At 42.5% G+C, this 19,391-nt stretch overlaps 1 protein-coding gene across 1 annotated transcript in view; it reads left to right on the top strand.

Moving 5' to 3' along the window:
- LOC109925039 (collagen alpha-1(XVIII) chain-like) overlaps positions 1 to 19,391 on the top strand; it is a 70,784-nt gene that overhangs the window by 17,351 nt on the left and 34,042 nt on the right. The window contains exons 3-8 of the mRNA XM_048614688.1: positions 2,385 to 2,498; positions 6,573 to 6,629; positions 9,877 to 9,976; positions 15,110 to 15,177; positions 16,794 to 16,847; positions 18,937 to 19,125. Of these exons, the coding sequence (XP_048470645.1) occupies positions 2,385 to 2,498; positions 6,573 to 6,629; positions 9,877 to 9,976; positions 15,110 to 15,177; positions 16,794 to 16,847; positions 18,937 to 19,125 (582 nt within the window). The remainder of the gene's footprint in view (positions 1 to 2,384; positions 2,499 to 6,572; positions 6,630 to 9,876; positions 9,977 to 15,109; positions 15,178 to 16,793; positions 16,848 to 18,936; positions 19,126 to 19,391) is intronic.

Genomic DNA, 19,391 nt, shown 5'->3' with positions numbered 1-19,391 from the left:
TCATGACATAAATAGCTGTGGGAATGGAGTGTCAGGCAATACTGAAACTCATATGGAATTGCATAGGAAAGGATATATGGCACAAAGACAGGCCATTTGATTCATTTGAGGTTTCTCTCATCGAAATCTATTTTCAAAATCATCTTCCCTCCTACACTTGTCTAGTTTCCCCTTAAATATCTCTTCACTCAACTATTCTCTGTGGAAGTGCTTTTCACATTCTCCCCCTTCTTTGTACGAAGGCATTTCTTCTAAATTTCCTATTCGATTTTAGGGTGACTATATAATATTATAGTGTCTAGTTACGCTGTTCCCACAAGAAAAAAGAACTGATTGATTATTGCGTTATAACATGAATTTAGTTGGTGACAATGTATAGTAAGGTGATATGAAGAAAAATATACACAGCAAGTGGTTAGGCTTAGTTCGGTTTTACATTGCAATTTTGAAGGTTGAGTGAATGATTCAGTTTGCAAGTCGGCCAGTGGTTGTAACAATAGCAGCTCTCTCCAATACTGTGTTTAAACTCTTCAGAACCTTTTGTTCTGTCAACCTATGGCTTTGCAGACAATACATCCAAATAAAAGGTTTGACTTTCGGAAACTACAACACAGCAAAGAGACAAAAACAAAGGACTTAATAATCTCCATGTTTAGACTTTAGAAGAAAAGGGAAAACAAGCTCTAGGACATATTTAGAATCCCTTGTATTTACTTCATGTCAGGTGGTAAAATTACACTGCTGACATAGTCAAGGTTGGTTCAAACATACAGTGCAAGGTTAAAACTCTTTTTCTTAAAAGTAATCATTCATAGGATTTGGGCATAACTGGTTCGGCCAAAATCTATTGCCCAGAGGACAGTTAAGAGTCAACCACATTGCTGTGGGTCTGGAGTCACATGTAGGCCAGACCAGGTAAGGATGGCAGTTTCCTTCCCTAAAGGACATTAGTGAACCAGATGGGATTTTCCGACAATAGACAATGGTTTCTTGGTCATCATCAGAATGTTAATTCCAGACTTTTTATTACATTCAAATTCCACCATTTACCAAGGCAGGATTTGAACCCTAGTACACAGAGCATTGTCTGGGTCACAGGATTAATACCACTAGGCCATCACCTCCCTAGATTTATTGCCAATTCCCTATTGCCCTTGAAATAAGTAGCTTGCTAGGTTATTTCAGAGGGCTGTACGTAGGTACATGTGACAGTGATAGACATTATCAAATCAAATATGGGTGGCACGGTGGCTCAGTGGTTAGTACTGCTGCGTCACAGTACCAGGGACCTGGGTTCAATTCCACCCTTAGCCAACTGTCTGTGTGGAGTTTGCACATTCTCCCCGTGTCTGCGTGGGTTTCCTCCGGGTGCTCCGGTTTCCTCCCACAGTCCAAAGATGTGCAGGCTAGGTGGACTGGCAATGCTAAATTGCCCATAGTGTTCAGGGATGAGTGGTATAGTGGGATGGGTTCTGGGTGGGATGCTCTGAGGGTCGGTGTGGACTTGGGCCGAAGGGCCTGTTTCCACACTGTAGGGATTCTATGATTCTAAATCAAACCAAACATTGCCATGGATCTGGAGGCACATGTAAGCCAGACCAGGTAAGCTCAGCAGCTTTCCTTCCCAAATGGCCATTAATCAACCAGATGGAATTTTCCAACAATGGTCACCATTAGGCTAGTATTTAATTCCAACGTTTTAAAATTGAATTCAAATTTCACCATCTGCCATGATGGGACTCTCCAGAACATTAGGATCACTGGATTATCAATCTAGTGGCATTCCCACTGCACTACAGCTTCCCTGTAAATTTTCTACAGTGCTATACAACTCAATGAAATATCAGCTCAGCCTCAGAGGTATAGTTTGGAGTTTTTTCCAATGCAGCTATTTTGTTTCTCAACTGGAGGGATGGTGAAATTTGAAGCACAAACGTTTAGCAAGTCCAAATAAAAACCATAACTAAAACTATGCTCCTTAAGAATGGGAATTATTGTTAAGAAACAAATTTCTGAAAGGCAAGTTGTTCACATTTGAAACTCCTTTAGCATTATACCTTGATTTAACTGTACAGGTCTGGTAAAGGCTATGATCCATTTGGCAAGTTCTCGAGCCAGCACTTGTCACACCTTCCGATTTTCCGTCAGGTTCTTATTCAATGTCCCACTTCAATTTGCTGTCACTAATCCCTTTCTGACGGTCCATTTCATAGATAAATGTGTCTTTTTCATTGATGACTTATTAAAGTTCACATTCTGAATTCAGATCTAAGGGACTTGAAGTGCAGACCTTCTGAGGCCAAATATAAAGTTAAGCACAATCTGCATATGCCATCCCTACTTGACTACTTTGCCCCTAATGCCACATCTTTGCTTTTTACCAGGGTGCCATTCAACAATTGACCATCACACCAAACCCTGAGGATGCAGAGAAGCTGGAGTACATGATGTGTGATGATAACTTGGTGATTGAAGGTGATGATGAAGATGACCCAGAGGTATGAACTGCGCAGTTAGAGACTGAGTGGTGCAAAGTGGTTGGGACTTTGCCCTTCTCTGTGTCACACATCAGAGCAAGGGGGTTCACTTTAGGGATGTGAAAGTATTTGTTTTAAAAGAGAGCTTGATCAATAGTTGAAATCTGGCTTTGTCCAGCTACTGGTCTCTCATAGGAAATAGATGCTCAAATGGAAATATGGCTGGGTTTGTATCAGATAGTTGGCAGAACTATTTTTGATCTTGCCACTTTCTCTCCAGAATGGCTCCGGTCCAGTCTCAGCTCCTTAATGATAGATGACACAGAACTGACAATGAAATTAACAGCTGAATAGTTTGGGAAAAGGACAGTTCACTTGGGTACCGCTGTGTAAGAACCATCTGACGTTGGGGTTACAGTTTACTCAAATCGAAGCAGAGCAGAAAGATTGATCCTCAAAATCTATGTTGTTGGCATTCACTGATTTCAATCTATCACGCTAATCAGCACTGAAAAACATTAACTAGCTACTCAAACAAATAACAGCATTTCACAATTGTAGAATGGTATAAAGGGCATTGCAGGATTTTTGACCACAGAACCTTGTATTGGCTTCTGTCTATCAATTCCCCACCACACTACCTTGCCTCTCTACATTGTCTTTCCTTCTCTAAGACATATCTTAAAACTTACCCCTTTGTCTAAACTTTTAGTCATGGATCTTATCAGTCTTGATGTGGTTGGGTGTCATATTTTGTTTTATAATGACCTAGTAAAGCACTTTGGGACTTTTATTTCCTCAAGTCTGCTATTTCAATAGAATTTGCCTCGGCCAAAAACAACTGAGTTTTGAAACAGTCCCCACAGACATGTAAATTCTCACCAAACAAAATGTTAGATAAGGCCAGTAGCATGCAGGTCATTGGCATATCAAAATGGTCAGTTCCTGTTCTCAGGAGGACATGGTGCCAAGACAAACTTCTCAACTGCCAGGGGAAATCAAAGAGAGAGAGAGAGAGAGTCCATCCCTATAATCCTCAGCATTTGTGAGGGCCGGCTCTCAGTTTAGGGAATGCTGGAATGCTGCAGGCAAGGATGCCCCGAGTCTTGTTATATTGGTGAAAACATGCAGACGCTACAACAACAGATGAATGGACACCACGCAATGTTCACCAGACAGGGATGTTCCCTCCCAGTGGGGGAACACTTCAGCAGTCAAGGGCATTCAGCCTCGGATCTTCGGGTAAACGTCCTCCAAGGTGGGCTTCGGGATACACAACACAGAGTCGCCGAGCAGAGGCTGATAGCCAAGTTCGCTACCCATGAGGACGGCCTGAACCGGGATCTTGGGTTCATGTTGCACTACAGGTGACCCCATCACACAATACACTCTCACACACACACACACACACACCGACCCTCCTTCAAACACAGACACTCTCTTACACACACATACAGTCACACACACACACACACACACACACACAAGCACACACACATTCACATGCACACACACACATTCACGCACACACAGAAACACAGACACACACATTCACATGCACACACACACACGCACATTCACATACATACACACACACGCATTCACATGCACGTGCACACAACACACGCATGTGCACACACACGCACGTACACACGCGCGCACACACACACACACACACACACACAAACAAATTCTCTCTCTCTCTCCTTCCCTCACACACACACAGGCACATATAAATCTATGGGGTGAATTTAGATTTGCAGATTAGTAATTGCAGATACATTGTATTTTGTTCAAAAAGCACACAATTTGTAGACAGTCAGTCAATGTGGCATTTTATAAATTCCTACTTTGGAAATGAAACCAGTCTGACTCCAAAGTAAAACAAAGCCAGATTCTAAACAAGGCCTCACACCTAAAATGCACTGTCTGACCTGAGATGTTACCTCCGGTATATTGAGGGAACTGATAAAGACTTTAGTTATCTCAGGACAGCGACTTGAAAGAAATTCTGGGATTTGCATATTAATCAATCAAAACCTGCATCTCTTTTCTAACTGATTAAAGATTTAACAACCATCTTCAGTTTGTTCAATACATTCACATCAGTTCAATGGCCCTTTGATCTTTTGCTTATAAATTCTGTGTCTGATGCCACCTCTCTCACTGCCACCTGAAGAAGGAGCGGGGCTCTGAAAACTAGTGTTTTCAAGTAAATCTGTTGGACTATAGAGATAGTAGGAACTGCCGATGCTGGAGTCTGAGACAACAAGGTGTAGAGCTGCAGAAAATTTTCTGAAGAAGGGTCCGGACCCGAAATGTCAGCCTTCCTGCTCCTCTGATGCTGCCTGGCCTGCTGTGTTCATCCAACTCCACACTTTGTTATCTGTTGGACTATAACCTGGTGTTGTGTGATTTTTGACCTTGTCCACCCCAGTCTAACACCGGCATCTACACGTTAAGGAATGGTGGGACACATTGGGTAATGGACAACCACATGGAGCTGACAGCAAATAAATTCTAAAATAACTTGCTCCCACTTTTATGGGAGCTTCCATGCAATGTTTGCCCTGTTCAACTTGCATAAGTCACCCTCATAACCAAATGTAACAAAATACACACACACAGGTAACCTAAAGAGTAGAAAGCAATTGCTCTGAGCCTGGGAACTGCATTGTTTTATTTGTACATCTTGATGTTTAGTGCAATACTGCAGGACAGTAATATACACTGAATACAGGTATGAGTCCCAGTAAATAAAACTTGTGAAAACACTCGACCTAGAGTCATGACCAGTGTATTTTTCATCAGACAGGATTGTAGAAGCATTATGGCACAGAACAAGGCCATTTGGACCTTTATATCTGTGCTGGCTCTCAAAAGGAGCACCATGACTTAGTGCCGTTCTGCTGCCTTTTCTCCATTGTACAGGAACCTTGTACATTACTTCAGTTCAAATAATCCTTTAATGCCCTCTCAAATGCTTCAATTGCAAACCTGAGCAGGACTTACACAGTTAATGTAAGGGCCCTGGGGAGTGTTGTTGAACAAAGAGACCTAGGGGTGCAGATGCTTGTAAGTTCCTCGAAAGTGGAGTCACAGGTAGACAGGATGGTGTAGAAGATGTTTGGCACTCTTGCCTTCATTGGTCATAACACTGAGTGTAGGACCTGGGGGGTCATGTTGCAGCTGTACAGGATATTGCTTAGGCCACTTTTGGAATACTGAGTTCAATTCTGGTTGATCTTCGATAAGAATGATGTTGTTAAACTTGAGAGAGTGCAAAAAGATGTACAAGGATGCTGCTGGGCCTGGAGGGTTTGAGCATTAGTGAGGGACTGAATAGGCTGGAGCTTTTTTCTCTGACGCATTGGAGACTGAGGGGTGACCTTATAGAGGTTTATAAAATCATGAGAGGCATGGATAAAGTGAATAGTCAATGTTTTTTCCCCAGGGTGGGAGAGTCCAAAACTACATGGCATAAAATTAGGCACCTGGATGGGTATATGAATAGGAAGGTTATGGAGGGATACGGGCCAAATACTGGCAAATGGGACTAGGTCAGATTGGGATGTCTGATCAGATGGGACAAATTGGTCCGAAGGTTCTGTTTCTGTGCTGTATAGCTCTATGACTCTGCTTCCAACACAGTTCCAGATAGTACATTCCATACCCAGTCCACTCGTGCAAAAAATGTTTCTCTCACATCACATTTGCTACTTTTTCAAATCACTTTAAATCTGTGCCCTTTCATTCTTAATGCTTTTAGGAGTGGGAACAATTTCTCTCTATCTACTCTAGCCAGACTGCACTCGATTTTGAAAACTATCAAATCTCCTGTTAGCCATCTTCACTCCAAGGGGAACAGTCCCAAATTCACCAATCTATCTTCGTAACTGAAGTTTCCCATCCATGGAAACATTCTTGTGAATCTTTTCTGCACTCTCTCCAACGCATCCACACCCTTCCTGCAATGTGGCACCCAGAACTGTACACAATACTCCAGCTGAGATCTTGTTGAGACAGTTAGTAGAGGGAATTGTGCAGTTTCTCTTTTGATCAGATTTGATTATTTGGTACCTTTTCCACCAACAGGTTTCTGGTACGATGGAGACTGTGGATCCAAACATTCAGATCACCACATTACAACCGGTAAGTGGAGAATACATAGTATGGCCAACATATTTTAAAGACTTTTTAACCATTATAACTTTTTGAATATCACTTGATAAGACTTGAATGAACATTGCTGTAATTTTAATGTCAGCACGGCTTGAATAATATTTTTTGGCCCTGAATGTTCAGTGGGAAAATGGAGGAACCTACTGGAAAACAGCAGAATATAACTCAGAGAGGGAAAGATGGTGTAGGAAGGGGTTTCCGATGGTAGATCAATTAAAGTCAGGGACGCTTAAGAGCTCACAACCAGTGGTGTACAGATATCTCAGAGGGGTGTAGGCCAGAGAGATGGAGGGACCAGGCCTGGGATGGGTTTAAAATCAAAAATGACAGCTTTAAAAAGCAAATGTCACTTGACTGAGAGTCAGTGTAAGTCAATGAGCACAGGGATGTTCATATTCCATCCGTATTCAAAGTTTTTGGACTTTACGCAGTAGTAACCTCATAAAACAACAATCACACACATGGATTGAAACAGGAAGATTGAAGCTTGACAATTGTACTGCTACACCTGCTGAAATTCTCTGGTTTTCCGATGTCATCTGTGTGGTCTTCCTCCACTTTGATGAGAGTCGGCCAGATAAACACACGTAATGCAAAGCAAGGTTCAGGACCTGGTTCATCTTCCATGCGGGCTGACTCCCAACACTCAGTGCAGCATAAGCGCAAACGACTTGTCCTTTGCACAAACTGGCCCCTGCTGAATGGAAACCAGATGCTCTTAATGACAACTGGAGCATGCACACATACACATTCCATTGAGGCAACATTTGCAACATGAGCTCCAACCCCTTGTGTCAATGGGCTGTTTGATAAAGCAGGGGAAATTCAGAATTAAGCTGAACCCTCCTCTCCCTGACTTCAGTCTAGAGCAACCAGGAATAACAAACACCAGGTTATTTTTCGACAACTAATTTAGGACCACAACAAATTGTTGCAGCAAGCGCAACATTGATGGGCCTTTGAGATTGAAAGTTTACTGGTCTTTAAGACTTAGTTCCTACAGAGGCAGCGCATTAACTCAATGAGTGGAGTAACTGACCATTTAATCATCATAGAGATTACAGTGTGGAAGCAGCCTATTTGGCCCATCAAGTCCACACCCACCCTCCGAAGAGCCTCCTACCCAGAACTACGCCATCCCTGTAACCCCAGTATTTCCCATGGCTAATCCATCCACCTAGCCTACACATCCCTGGACACTATGGGCAATTTAGCATGACCAACCCACCTAACCTCCACATCTTTGGACGATGGGAGGAAACCCACACGGACGTGGAGAGAACGTGCAAACTCCATACAGTCAGTCTTCCGAGGGAGAAATCATATCCAGGTCCCTGGTGCTGTGAGGCAGCAGTGTTAACCACTGAGCCATCATGCCGTCTGTATAGGAATTTGACGGTGTTTGCTCATCTGGCTTTTCTAAATAACTTAGACTATTCCACTGAATTGTGTTAAACATTGATAAGGTATCTGTGTCTGATTACATTCCAACCTTTGTAATTCTACCCATTTGTTCTTGGTTATTAAATGTGGACAAAAAAGCTGATTCCTGGTTACTGTAGCTAATGGTGACATGTCTGCCCTCCCTCCACCTCCTGCCTTCTTCCCAAGTACAAAATACAACAAGTTATCTTTCATTTTGACAAAACTAAACCGCAGAGTTTGTAAATTCATGACAAAGATTGCTTATTATAAAACTTCCAATCAAACCATTTTTTTATTTCTCCTGTGAAGGGCAGCACTTTCAGATTCAAATATCATAAAGCAATCTAGACAGAAATTCAGACAACTTGAACCCATGATTCACACCTGTTTCTGAAAGCATTTGTTGTTTTATTATACTGTGGATTTTCTGAAATCTTAACTGGAATTATGAACCTTCCAAAGGCTAATGGAGTTTCCACTAACATTATAAGAAGGATTAGGAGGATGCCAGTATCCCAGTACCAAAAAAGAAAAAAAGAATATATCAGATAACTGTAGAACAGTCAAACTAATACTGCTTGGGGTAGGTTTCTAAAGGATATAATATGGAACAAAGTTAACACAACCCTACAAAGATATGCATTGATGAAAGTCAACTATTCAGGATTTCTAAAAGGCAAACTGCACCTCAACAAAAGTAATAAATGCCTTAGAGGAAATTGGGAGCAATCTTGATGAATTGAATTGTCTCCTTCTACAGTATAAAGTACAACAATTCCAGAAAATGATATCCATCACCTCATTCTCTGGAAGTGAAGTTTATTCGGGAGGTTAATGGAGTAAGGGACAGGGTGTTTGTTTATTTCCTTCTTGCAATGTGAAGCCAATATTTATTGCTCAGCTTTATTGCACTCAAGTATCTCCTAACCATCCTAAACATTACAACATACCTCAGGAGTAGCTGAGACTTGAGTCTGGACCTCCTGGCTCAGAGGAAGGGACACTTTCACTGCACCACAAGAGGAATTTAATTGCACTAGTGAAGATGGTGGTTATTATCATCTGGTATGGTCTTTTCTGAGACTAGATGGAACTGGGGAGAGGGTGATTGTTTTATGTTAGCTAGGGGGTAAATCTGGTGAGTATTTGACTAGATTTACACATATGAGGAACAGGTAACCAGCATGGTGGGAGTTTTACTGAATGCAAGTAGGCATAATGCCTTGACTAGAAAGGTTAAATCTTGGCTTTCTAATCCTTGACTAGAAAGACATTGGTGTACTCACAATGCTGTTAAGGAATTCCAGGATTTTTGCCCAGCAACAGAAGTGGAAGTATAATAGATTTCCAAATCAAGGAGATGTGTGGCTGAGAGGGGAACTTGTAGGTGGTTGTGTTCCAATGCATCTGCTGTGCTTGTCCCTCGAGATAGTAGAGGGCTTGTGTTTGGAGGACACTTGTAGGAGGGGTTTAGTGAGTCATATTCAAAGCAGTCTGTGCAAGAAACAAGTTATAATAGTTCAATGGCTTTTGCAATGTGTATGGTAAATGTTCCTCAGTTGTAACATATAAATATACACATGACCCAGAGGACAGGGATTAGTTTAATAAGTATGTAACTTATGATTGCACTGCTCAGAATCGCTCAAAACTTTGTCATGCACAATAAATTATTGACATGTGATGAATGAAATGTCAGCAATTCTAATGTTTGCATTTAACAATCTCTTTGTTGTATGTTGAAGTCCCTATTTGCTGTTTCATGAAATTTGTCTTCTACATTTTTTTGTAGAAACTTCCTGACCAACCAGAAGCAACTCCAGACCAGAAATCCATGTTAGGCTCTGGGGAGGAGACTATTACAAGTGCTCCTGTCAAACTGGATATTTTAGGTGAACACCATCCCTGCAATGATTCCAAACAACCTACACTTAAGACATCTCACATGGAATCAAGGCTATATTTTATTATACTTTTTCATAACATTTAGTAGCAGTTCAAAATTGGCATAATGTAAAGTGCAATACAATTTAATGTATTTTGTTGTAGCATGTAGTACATATGTCTTGTGAGGCTGCTCACTTGCAGCATAAATTATCAAAATATATTTTCATGTCAACATTACAACCTGAGCAGTTTTATACGAATTCCAGACCCTCAGTGTGCAGAATTAGGAAGACCTCAGACTGTAGCCTGTCCCCACTGAGCCTCTATGGTGGCTGCCCCAAGCTTTAGTTTCTCCCTAGGCTATAATCTTGGACTTTGGAATGTGCCAGTTTGTAATAATCAATTATCACTAGCTCTTGGCACTCAAAGGCTAACATATTTGAGACAGACCAAAATGTGTCTTTCACTGAGTTGATGGTCCTGCAGCAGTTGATATTTCAAGTCATAGAAAGAGGCCCTTCAGCCCATCATGTTGTGCTGGTCATCAAACATCAATCTATGCAAATCCTATTTGCCAGCATTTGACTCATGGCCTTGTATGCTATCGCATTTCAAGTGCTCGTCTAAACAGTCCCTAAGTGCGTTGAGGTTTCCTGCTTCTCCCATTCTTTTAGGCAGTGAGTTCCAGTTACCTACAACCCTCTGGGTGAAAAAGGAATTCTTCAATTCCCTCCTGAACCTCCTGATCCTCACCTTAAATCTGTTCCACCTGGTTATTAACTCCTCTACTAAGGGGAAAGGTTCTCCCTATTTACCTTGTCAATGCCCCTCAGAATGTTGGACACATCAATTTTACCCCCCCTCAGCCTTCTCTGCGCAAAGACAAAAAACTCAAGCCTAACTAGTCTCTGTTCATAGCTGAATCGCTCCAGCCCAAGCAACATCCTGGTAAATCTCTTCTCCACCCTCTCTAATGTAATTGCATCCTTCCCATAGTGTGGTGACCAGAACTGTGCACAATACTCTGACTGTGACCTATTACCTCCTTGCTCCTTTAACTCATTGTGCGAACAACCAGTAGAGAACAGTCTCCTTGAGCTTTTTGGGATGAATACTGTTGAAACCACTCTTTCTAGACTTTCTTTGAAATGCCATATCCACAAACAACAGTAGTGGTAACAGAAAATGGGAATGAATGTACTAGACCCAAGCAGACTACAGCCTTAGTCCAGAGGAAACCATCTCAAGGTGATACTTAGCTTCCAGGCTATTAGTAGCAGTATATAAAGACTCCATAAGCATGGCCCTTCCTGCTGAGATCCACACAGTTTAACATTCCTGAGGGCATTTCATGTGAATTAGGATACCATCATTCAGAGTTTCTTGTAGTTAGATATGAAGCAGGTTGGAACAGACCAACTTTATTTGAGATGACCTGCTAATTTGTGAATGATCATGGCAGAACCACAGCTGGGTATTTGCTCCATATTGAAAAGCCATCAATTCGTTTTAACCAAAAAACAACAGAACTTGGCTGCCAAGGGGGCCCTGTGACATCAAACGCTTTAATAAATAAAAGCAAAATGCAGCAGCTGCTGAAGATCTGAGATGAAAACAGAAATAGCTGGAGAAACTCAGCTGGTGTGGCAGTGTCTGAGGATAGAGAAACAGAGTTAATGTTTCAAGACCTGGATGACCCTTCATTGGAACTGAAGGACCTTGGTGGAGGGAGGAGACGACTCGTAATGCCACCTGTCACCCCCACCAACCTTCCACTTGTTCTGCGAGGCCCTCCAAAACCTGTGTTTCCTCCACCTACTCCCCCTCCATCCCCTGGGCTCTGGGATCCTTTTCCCTTATAATACCTCAGGACATGTCTTTCTGGGGCAGTCATGATCTTCTTTGGGCTCCTTCCTGCAGTCCTGGCAGTGCCCAATACTGAGCTGTAGTGCCGCTGGCCCATCTGATTGACTGTCTGCTCTTGAGGGCTCCCTCCCTGTGAGGGGCAAAATCCTGTTCACCACCACTTCCGCTCACTGATGAAGCATTATGGTCGTGGGGTAGGACTTGGTGCTGAATTTCTTTCCTGGGATGCAGGGAGGAGAGTGAACTGTTCATTCCCCAACTATAAAATGCAGCCCTTGGACTCGGGGAATAGTCTAAAAATTCGGCCCAGAACCTTTCAGGAGCTAAATGGAGAAACAGTTTGACACACTAAGGGTGGCCGACGATCAAAATTCTCTTCCAAAATAGTGATTGACAGTAGATCAATGTTAATTTTGAATCAGAGATTGATTGAATTTTGCTAATGGATACATTAATTAAGGGACATGGGACAATGGCAGGTCTATGGGGCTGGATCGAGGTGAGCCATGATCTCGTTAAACCATGGAAGACTTGAGAAGCTCCATGGTGGGAAGCAGACGTCAGTCTAACCAGCTCGTGCTTCCAGTTTGTGAAGTGGAGTCTTTTTGCTGCTTGTCAGAGCCAGGAGCAGCTCAGTGTGATTAAAGCCGGTAGATGGGGCATCTCGCAACCAAAGGGACAGGCAGTGTACAGAAGGTCCACCTTCTCCAAAACCATTCACTACGGCTTACACAATGGCACACAACAAAAGAGTTTCAACAAGCAGACATAGCAGAGAGTTCTCCTGGCGACTTGACTAATATCATTAGCCCAATTCTTCAGCCAAATTGGATGTAAATTGATTATTTTTCTCATGAATGTTTGAACTAATTTCCTGAATGCAAAATGCTCAGTCACCCTCTACAAACTAATGGCTGTATTCAAACATGAGTTATTTGACCAAAAGCCATTTAGATAACACGTGAGAACTGGCAATTAGAGGTGGCACTGTGGCTCAGTGGTTAGCACAGCTGCCTCACAGCGCCAGGGACCCGGGTTTGATTCCAGCCTCAGGCGACTGTCTGTGTGGAGTTTGCACATTCTCCCCGTGTCTGCGTGGGTTTCCTCCGGGTGCTCCAGTTTCCTCCCACAGTCCAAAGATGTGCGGGGTAGGTGGACTGGCTATGCTAAATTGTCCATAGTGCCCAGGGAGATTTAGGTTAGGCGGGTTAGACATGGGAAATAAAGGGTCTGGGTGGGATGGTCTTCAGGGGGGTGGTGTGGACTTGTTAGGCTGAATGGCCTGTTTCCAAACTGTACGGATTCTATGACCCAAATCCCCTTCACCCTCAATCCCCTGGCATAGTCTTTGAGTTTTCACACTGTTTGAGTGACATCTGCATTTAGATGGGCTTAAAACCTGCAAAGAGTAATATTGGGAAGCCCAAAGTCGTTGTCATAGAGTCATAGAGATCTACAGCATGGCCCATTGCATCACACTGGTCAAAAACAACTACCTAGCTATTCTAATCCCATTTGGCCAATAGCCTATATACTTTGGCATCTAAAGTGCACATCGGAAAACTTCTTAAATGTTATGAGGGTTTTTGCTTCTACCACCCTTACAGCAGTGTGTTCCAGATTCCCACCACCCTCTGGGTGAAAAGGTTATTCCTCACCTCTTCACTAAACCTTCTGCCCCCGCTTTAAATTGTTCCCCCAGTCATTGACCCCTCCATCAAGGGGAAATGTTTCTTCCTATATACCCTACCTTCGCCCCTTATCATTTTGTGCATCTCAATCATGTCCCCTCTCAATGTCCTCTGCTTGAAGGAAAACAACCCCAGGCTGTCCAATCTCTCTTCATAACTGAAACTCTCTAGCCCAGGCAACATCCTGCTGAATCTCCTCTATACCCTATCCCGTGCAATCACGTCCCTCCTATAATGTGGATTCTAGAACTGCACACAATACTCTAGCTGTGGCCTAGCTAATGTTTTACACAGTTCCAGTACAACCTCCCTACTCTTAAATGGTATGCCTTGATGAATAAAGGCAAGTATACCATATGCCTTCTTAACCACTTTACCCACCTCTTCATTGTAGGTGGTTCCTGCCACAAGATCTGTCCCCTAGTCTTCCTCTACCCAGCCACTATCGAGCACTGAACATTAGTGTGCTTTTTCTCCCTGAGCTGTATGTCCAAGCCCATATCCTCTCCATTGTCAAGCCTTTCCCCTTCCTAACATTTCCCATCTCCATCTCAACCTCATCTGTTGCTGAAACCCTCATTCAAGCTCCTGTCACTTTCAGACTTGACTATTCCAATGCTTATCTGGTTGGTCTCTCACCTACACTATCTATAAGCTTGAACTCATATAAATCTCTTCTGCCCATTAATCTCATCAAGATCCAAACACCCATCACTACCATGCTCAATGACCTAGACAAGATCCCAAGCCAGGAACACTTTGATTTTAAAATTCTCATCTTTGTTGTCAAGCTCCTCTAAGCCCTTGTCCCTCGCCTATATATCCATAACCTTCTTCAGTATCATAACTTTCCAAAATCTCGGTGTTCCTCCCATTCTTTCCTCTTGTGAATCCTCAATTTTCACCGCTCCAGCGTCACTGCACGTTGCAATTTCAGGTGCAAGCTCTTGAATTCTCTTCCTGCACCTTACCATGAAGCTGTTGCGTTTTGGTTTTTTTAAAGAAAAAAATACAGTGAATATCCTTTAGGGAAGCAAACCTGACATCTGTACCTTGACTGGCCTATGTGGGCTCCAGTCACAGACCAACATCGTTGACTCTCAAGCATTCAGTGAAATGGCCTTGCAAGCCACTTGGCAACACTAAAGTGGTATTGGGCTCTGCCTAACAACGTTGTGTGAGAGTATCTTTACTAAACAGAGGGTAATGCTTAAAGAAGTAGACCCACCACTATGACCATTTCTGGGCAATAAATGTCAGCCTGCCCCAGAGATCCCCACAACCCGAGGATCAATTTGCTTTCCTAAAAAAAAGTGTGCTACATGTAATGTTGATTGAGAAAAATTGTGGCATAGCAAACTGAATGTGTGCAAATAGATATCAGTGGATTTAGCTACAAAATTCATGATTAATAATCAAAAGCAAAGGGTTCTAGAAGTGATGTGGTAGTGTCCCTACCTCTGAGCCAGGAGGCCTGTGTTCAGATCTCATCTGCTCCAGAGGTGTCATAACATGTCTGAACAGACTGATGAAAAATATTAAATAATTCAAAAATCGCTAAAATGATTTATTTGATGATAGATGTGAAAGAAGGCATTGACATCAAGCCTGAGATTGAAGAGTCCTGGCCATTGTCAAAAGGAGACAAGGTGAATTAAAGTAGAGAATTGTTCAGAATGTTGTATGTTGGTAAATCTCACCCACCACATTAAACTGTCAATGGGTTAACTTGTTATGTGGTGAAGGGTTCCAATAATTAAAACAAAAACAAAACTTGCTGGAAAAGCTCAGCAGGCTGGCAGCATCTGTGGTGAGAAATCAGAGTTAACATTTCGGGTGAAGTGACCATTCCTCAGAGAAAGGTAGCTCTATTTTCTCTCCATAGATGCTGCTAGTCCTGCTGAGCTTTTCTAGCAATTTTTGTTTTTGTTTCTGATTTGCAGCATCCGCAGTTCTTTCTACTTTTCTTCAACTGATGGATGTTTAATTATAAGAATCTGGTCCCTGTTCTCTGTGTGTGATTAATTAAGCCTGGATATGGTCACTTAGAAAAATTACCTAAACTGCAGGTCAGCTGGTGTAAACGTTGAGCAGAGATTTCAAGCTATTGCAAATAAATCTCTCTCTCTTACACACACACACACACAAACAAACACACAGACACACAAACACACAAATAAACACACACAAACACCCATGCACACAGACACCCACATACACACAAACACCCACACACAAACACCCACAAACACCCACACACACACAAACACCCACACACACTCACACACACTCTCACACACACACACACACAAACACACACACAAACACCCACCCATACACACACACACACACAAACAGACACACACAAACACACACACAGACACTCACACAAACACACACACACAGACACCCACCCACACACAAACACACACACAAACACACACACACACACACACACACACACACAGCCTGGTGATATTTGCATACCTCTGAGGCCTAAAATGTAGCATTGAGTAGAGATCTACTTTCTCCCCCAAAATTCCCAATTTACCCTTCACCATTAGTTTCTTTTGATCATTGATGCCATTCCAGTCGAGACTTCAGACAACGTAAACTAGAAGTGCTACATGGAAATACTCAGCAGTTCTGTCAGTATCTGGGAGAGAAAACCAGAGGTAACAGGGGCTTAAAGAAACAGAGGACAGAATTTTGCCAACCCAGAAGGTGCTGAGAAAGGGAAACAATTGGGCAAGTTGGCACTGGAGAAATATTTGGCCCCTTCTCACCCCCTCAGTTCAGAGTGAGAAGGTCCACTGGGGACTTGCATGACCTGCCACCAATTTACACACTTATTGGCCACTTGAGGGTCTCAACTTGCCATCTCTCCAATCACAGGATCCCTACAGTGTGGAAGCAGGCCCATTGAGTCCATACCAACCCTCTGAAGAGCATCCCACCCAGACCCATCCCCTCTACCCTATCCCTGTAACACTGCCTTTCCCATGGCTAATGCACCTGGCCTGCACATCCCTGGACACTGTATAAGCAATTTAGCATGGTCTAACATAATAATCAGAGCAATGATCCAAGCTGGAATTTGTTAGATTTTTCCTTTCCTTTGAGTTGGCAGAATTCATTTTATCTTGCCCATTTTACCATCAAACTTATGAAAATGACAAATATCAGTGCAGCTTTCACTTGCTAGTGGTGTACTGAATGGATGATCTCTGCCTTCTGAAATTTATTTTCATGCATTCTCTTCCAGGATAAAGTTGATCCTTGTGTCTGTCCTGTGTCCCCTGGACCTCCAGGGCCAAAGGTATGGAAATGATTGAACATTGAACACTATATGGATGAGATTTTGTCAATCGGGATTGGAAGTCAGTGAATGTTAACTTGCAGCATTTTCTCCTGATGCTAACATTTCCAGGACATGTTCTACCCAATACGTCATATTATTCAGGATTCAATCATTTTAAAGTTGTTGTTCACAGGAACTTCTGGTTGGTCACGTTTTTCTTATTTCATCACCCCATTAATATTGCTGTTTGAATTTCTGTAAAAATTGTCAACAGGCTTTGTGGAGTCCTAATGAACCATCAATAGCCAACACAAATACTTGATGATCTGCAATAATGAATTGGCTTCACAACAGTTTCACTTTGTAAAGTGATTATGGTTGACTTACTCAGTACTGGAAGAGCTAATAAATAAAAAGCAGAACAACCGAAAGGACAAGGCAACATGGAGCTACAATGGGTGATGGGAACAATTGCTCAGCCTAGAGTTGTAGTGGTTCACAAGATGCGGGGGTCATTGGCAGGGCTAGTATTTATTATCCATCCTGAATTGCCCTGGAGGAGATGGTGGTGAGTCATCTTCTGGAAGGCAGCTGAGTGGTTTGCTAGATCTCCTCAGTTAAGATTCAACCACATTGTTGTGGGTCTGGAGTCACGTATGGGCCAGGCTGTGTAAGGAAGGCAGATTTCCTACCCTTGCAGATCACAAGCTGAACTGCGACAATCCAATAATTTCAACATTGTCGTTACTGAAACGAGCTTCTTATTCAATCAACCAAATTGAAATTCCTTCAGCTTCCTTGGCGGACTTTTGAGCTCATGTTTTTAGATCACAATTCAGTTATCTGGATTACTACTAACAGAAATGCAATGCCTCCCCACCTATATGGCTAATACTGTTCACTTGACATCTTACAAAGCTTTGCAAATTGGAGAGCCTTTGACTTCAATGTCTGTAACCAGGCTTCAGTGAGATTGGAGAGGGGTGTGAGAGATAAAATATCAGATCAAATTGAAAGAAGCCAGAATAATTTCTACTTTAATCTGTTTAGGAAACATCTATAGCTAAAGAACTGTGAGAACTAAGTGAGAAACATTTTTATTCTGTTAAACTGACATTTTCCAGTCAACAAGAGCCATCTTCAATTTTGCATGTTCTGCGAAGTGGCAGCATTATCCTGGTTTCAAGCCACTGATCTGACATCCAGTTACCTAAAACAAACCAGATTGAAAAACAGCATGTTGTGGATGCTAAAAATCTGAAATTAAAAACTGAAATTGCTGCACACACTTGGCAGGTCAGGCAGAATTTGAAGACAGAGAAATAGAGTTAACGTTTAGAGTCCAATATTACTCCTTCCAAAGAAAATTCATATTTGACTCCAAAGCTTTAGCTCTGTTTCAGGTCCATGGTCTTCCTTCAGATGAAACATCTCTACAGATGCTGCCCTAACATGATGAATATTTCCAGCATTTGTTTATCATCTGAGACGTTGCACTGGGGTTACAGTATAACTCCTATCCAGCTGGAATCCAGGATTCTTATTAAAAAAAACCTCTGTCACTTGGTGTCTCTCTTGAGAATTACCAACTTTTTTTTTGTCAAAGTTTTTAATGTGAGGATGCTCCTGTTTCCTGTTCTTCAATGGCAGACAGAGCAGAGATGTTTCCTGTGAAAGCATATCTGCAGAGATCTTTGTAAACGCAACTTGAATTACGACCAATGGGAAGTATATGAGGCTGCACCTCACTTCCCCTCAGATTAGCAACTTTTAAAAACATAGGAACAGGAGTGGGCCATTCAGCCCCTGGAGCTTGTTTTGCCATTCAATGAGATCACAGCTGATCTGTGGCCTAACTCTGCCGACCTGCCTTTGGCTCATATCCCTTAATACCTTTGCTTAACAAAACTTTATCTGTCTCAGATTTAAAATTAACAACTGATCTAGCATCCACTGCCATTTGTGGAAGAGGGTTCCAAGCATATACCATACTTTGTGTGTGGAATTTCATCAGACAAACAGCTTTGCCTGGGTCTCCTGCATTCCACAAGATAAATTTCATCCAGCAGTGTTGTCCCTTTACTTGATGAATGTATTTTTCCTGCAGGGGGAGCAGGGGATCCCAGGCCAACCCGGGCTATCTGGAAAAGATGGAGCACCAGGTCCCATAGGTCCAGCTGGCCCTGAGGGACCCCCTGGACCAGCAGGATTACTCGGACGACCTGGATTACCTGGGTCACCTGGATTACCTGGACCACCAGGATCGAGTAAAGAAACCAGCTGGTTTGGAAATGCGGTGAGTTCCTTTCATCTTTCTATTACTATGGAGTCATAACATTGCGACAATAGTGTTTGACTAGTGTTTCTACCCTTGTTTACACTGTAATTATGTGGAACACATGGTGTGCTCTGAAAAGTGGGAAACATTTCTACTTTTACACTTGGTACTTCACCAAGCAGCTGTGAAATAGGTGCTGCATGGAGTCACTGAGTCAGGACTGAATCAGGCAGAATCTGAAGACAGAGAAATAGAGTTAACGTTTAGAGTCCAATATTACTCCT

Source organism: Rhincodon typus, chromosome 30, assembly GCF_021869965.1.
Source record: "Rhincodon typus isolate 14 chromosome 30, sRhiTyp1.1, whole genome shotgun sequence".
In the NCBI taxonomy this organism is placed as follows: domain Eukaryota; kingdom Metazoa; phylum Chordata; class Chondrichthyes; order Orectolobiformes; family Rhincodontidae; genus Rhincodon; species Rhincodon typus.
This window is presented reverse-complemented; position numbering and strand designations above follow the sequence as displayed.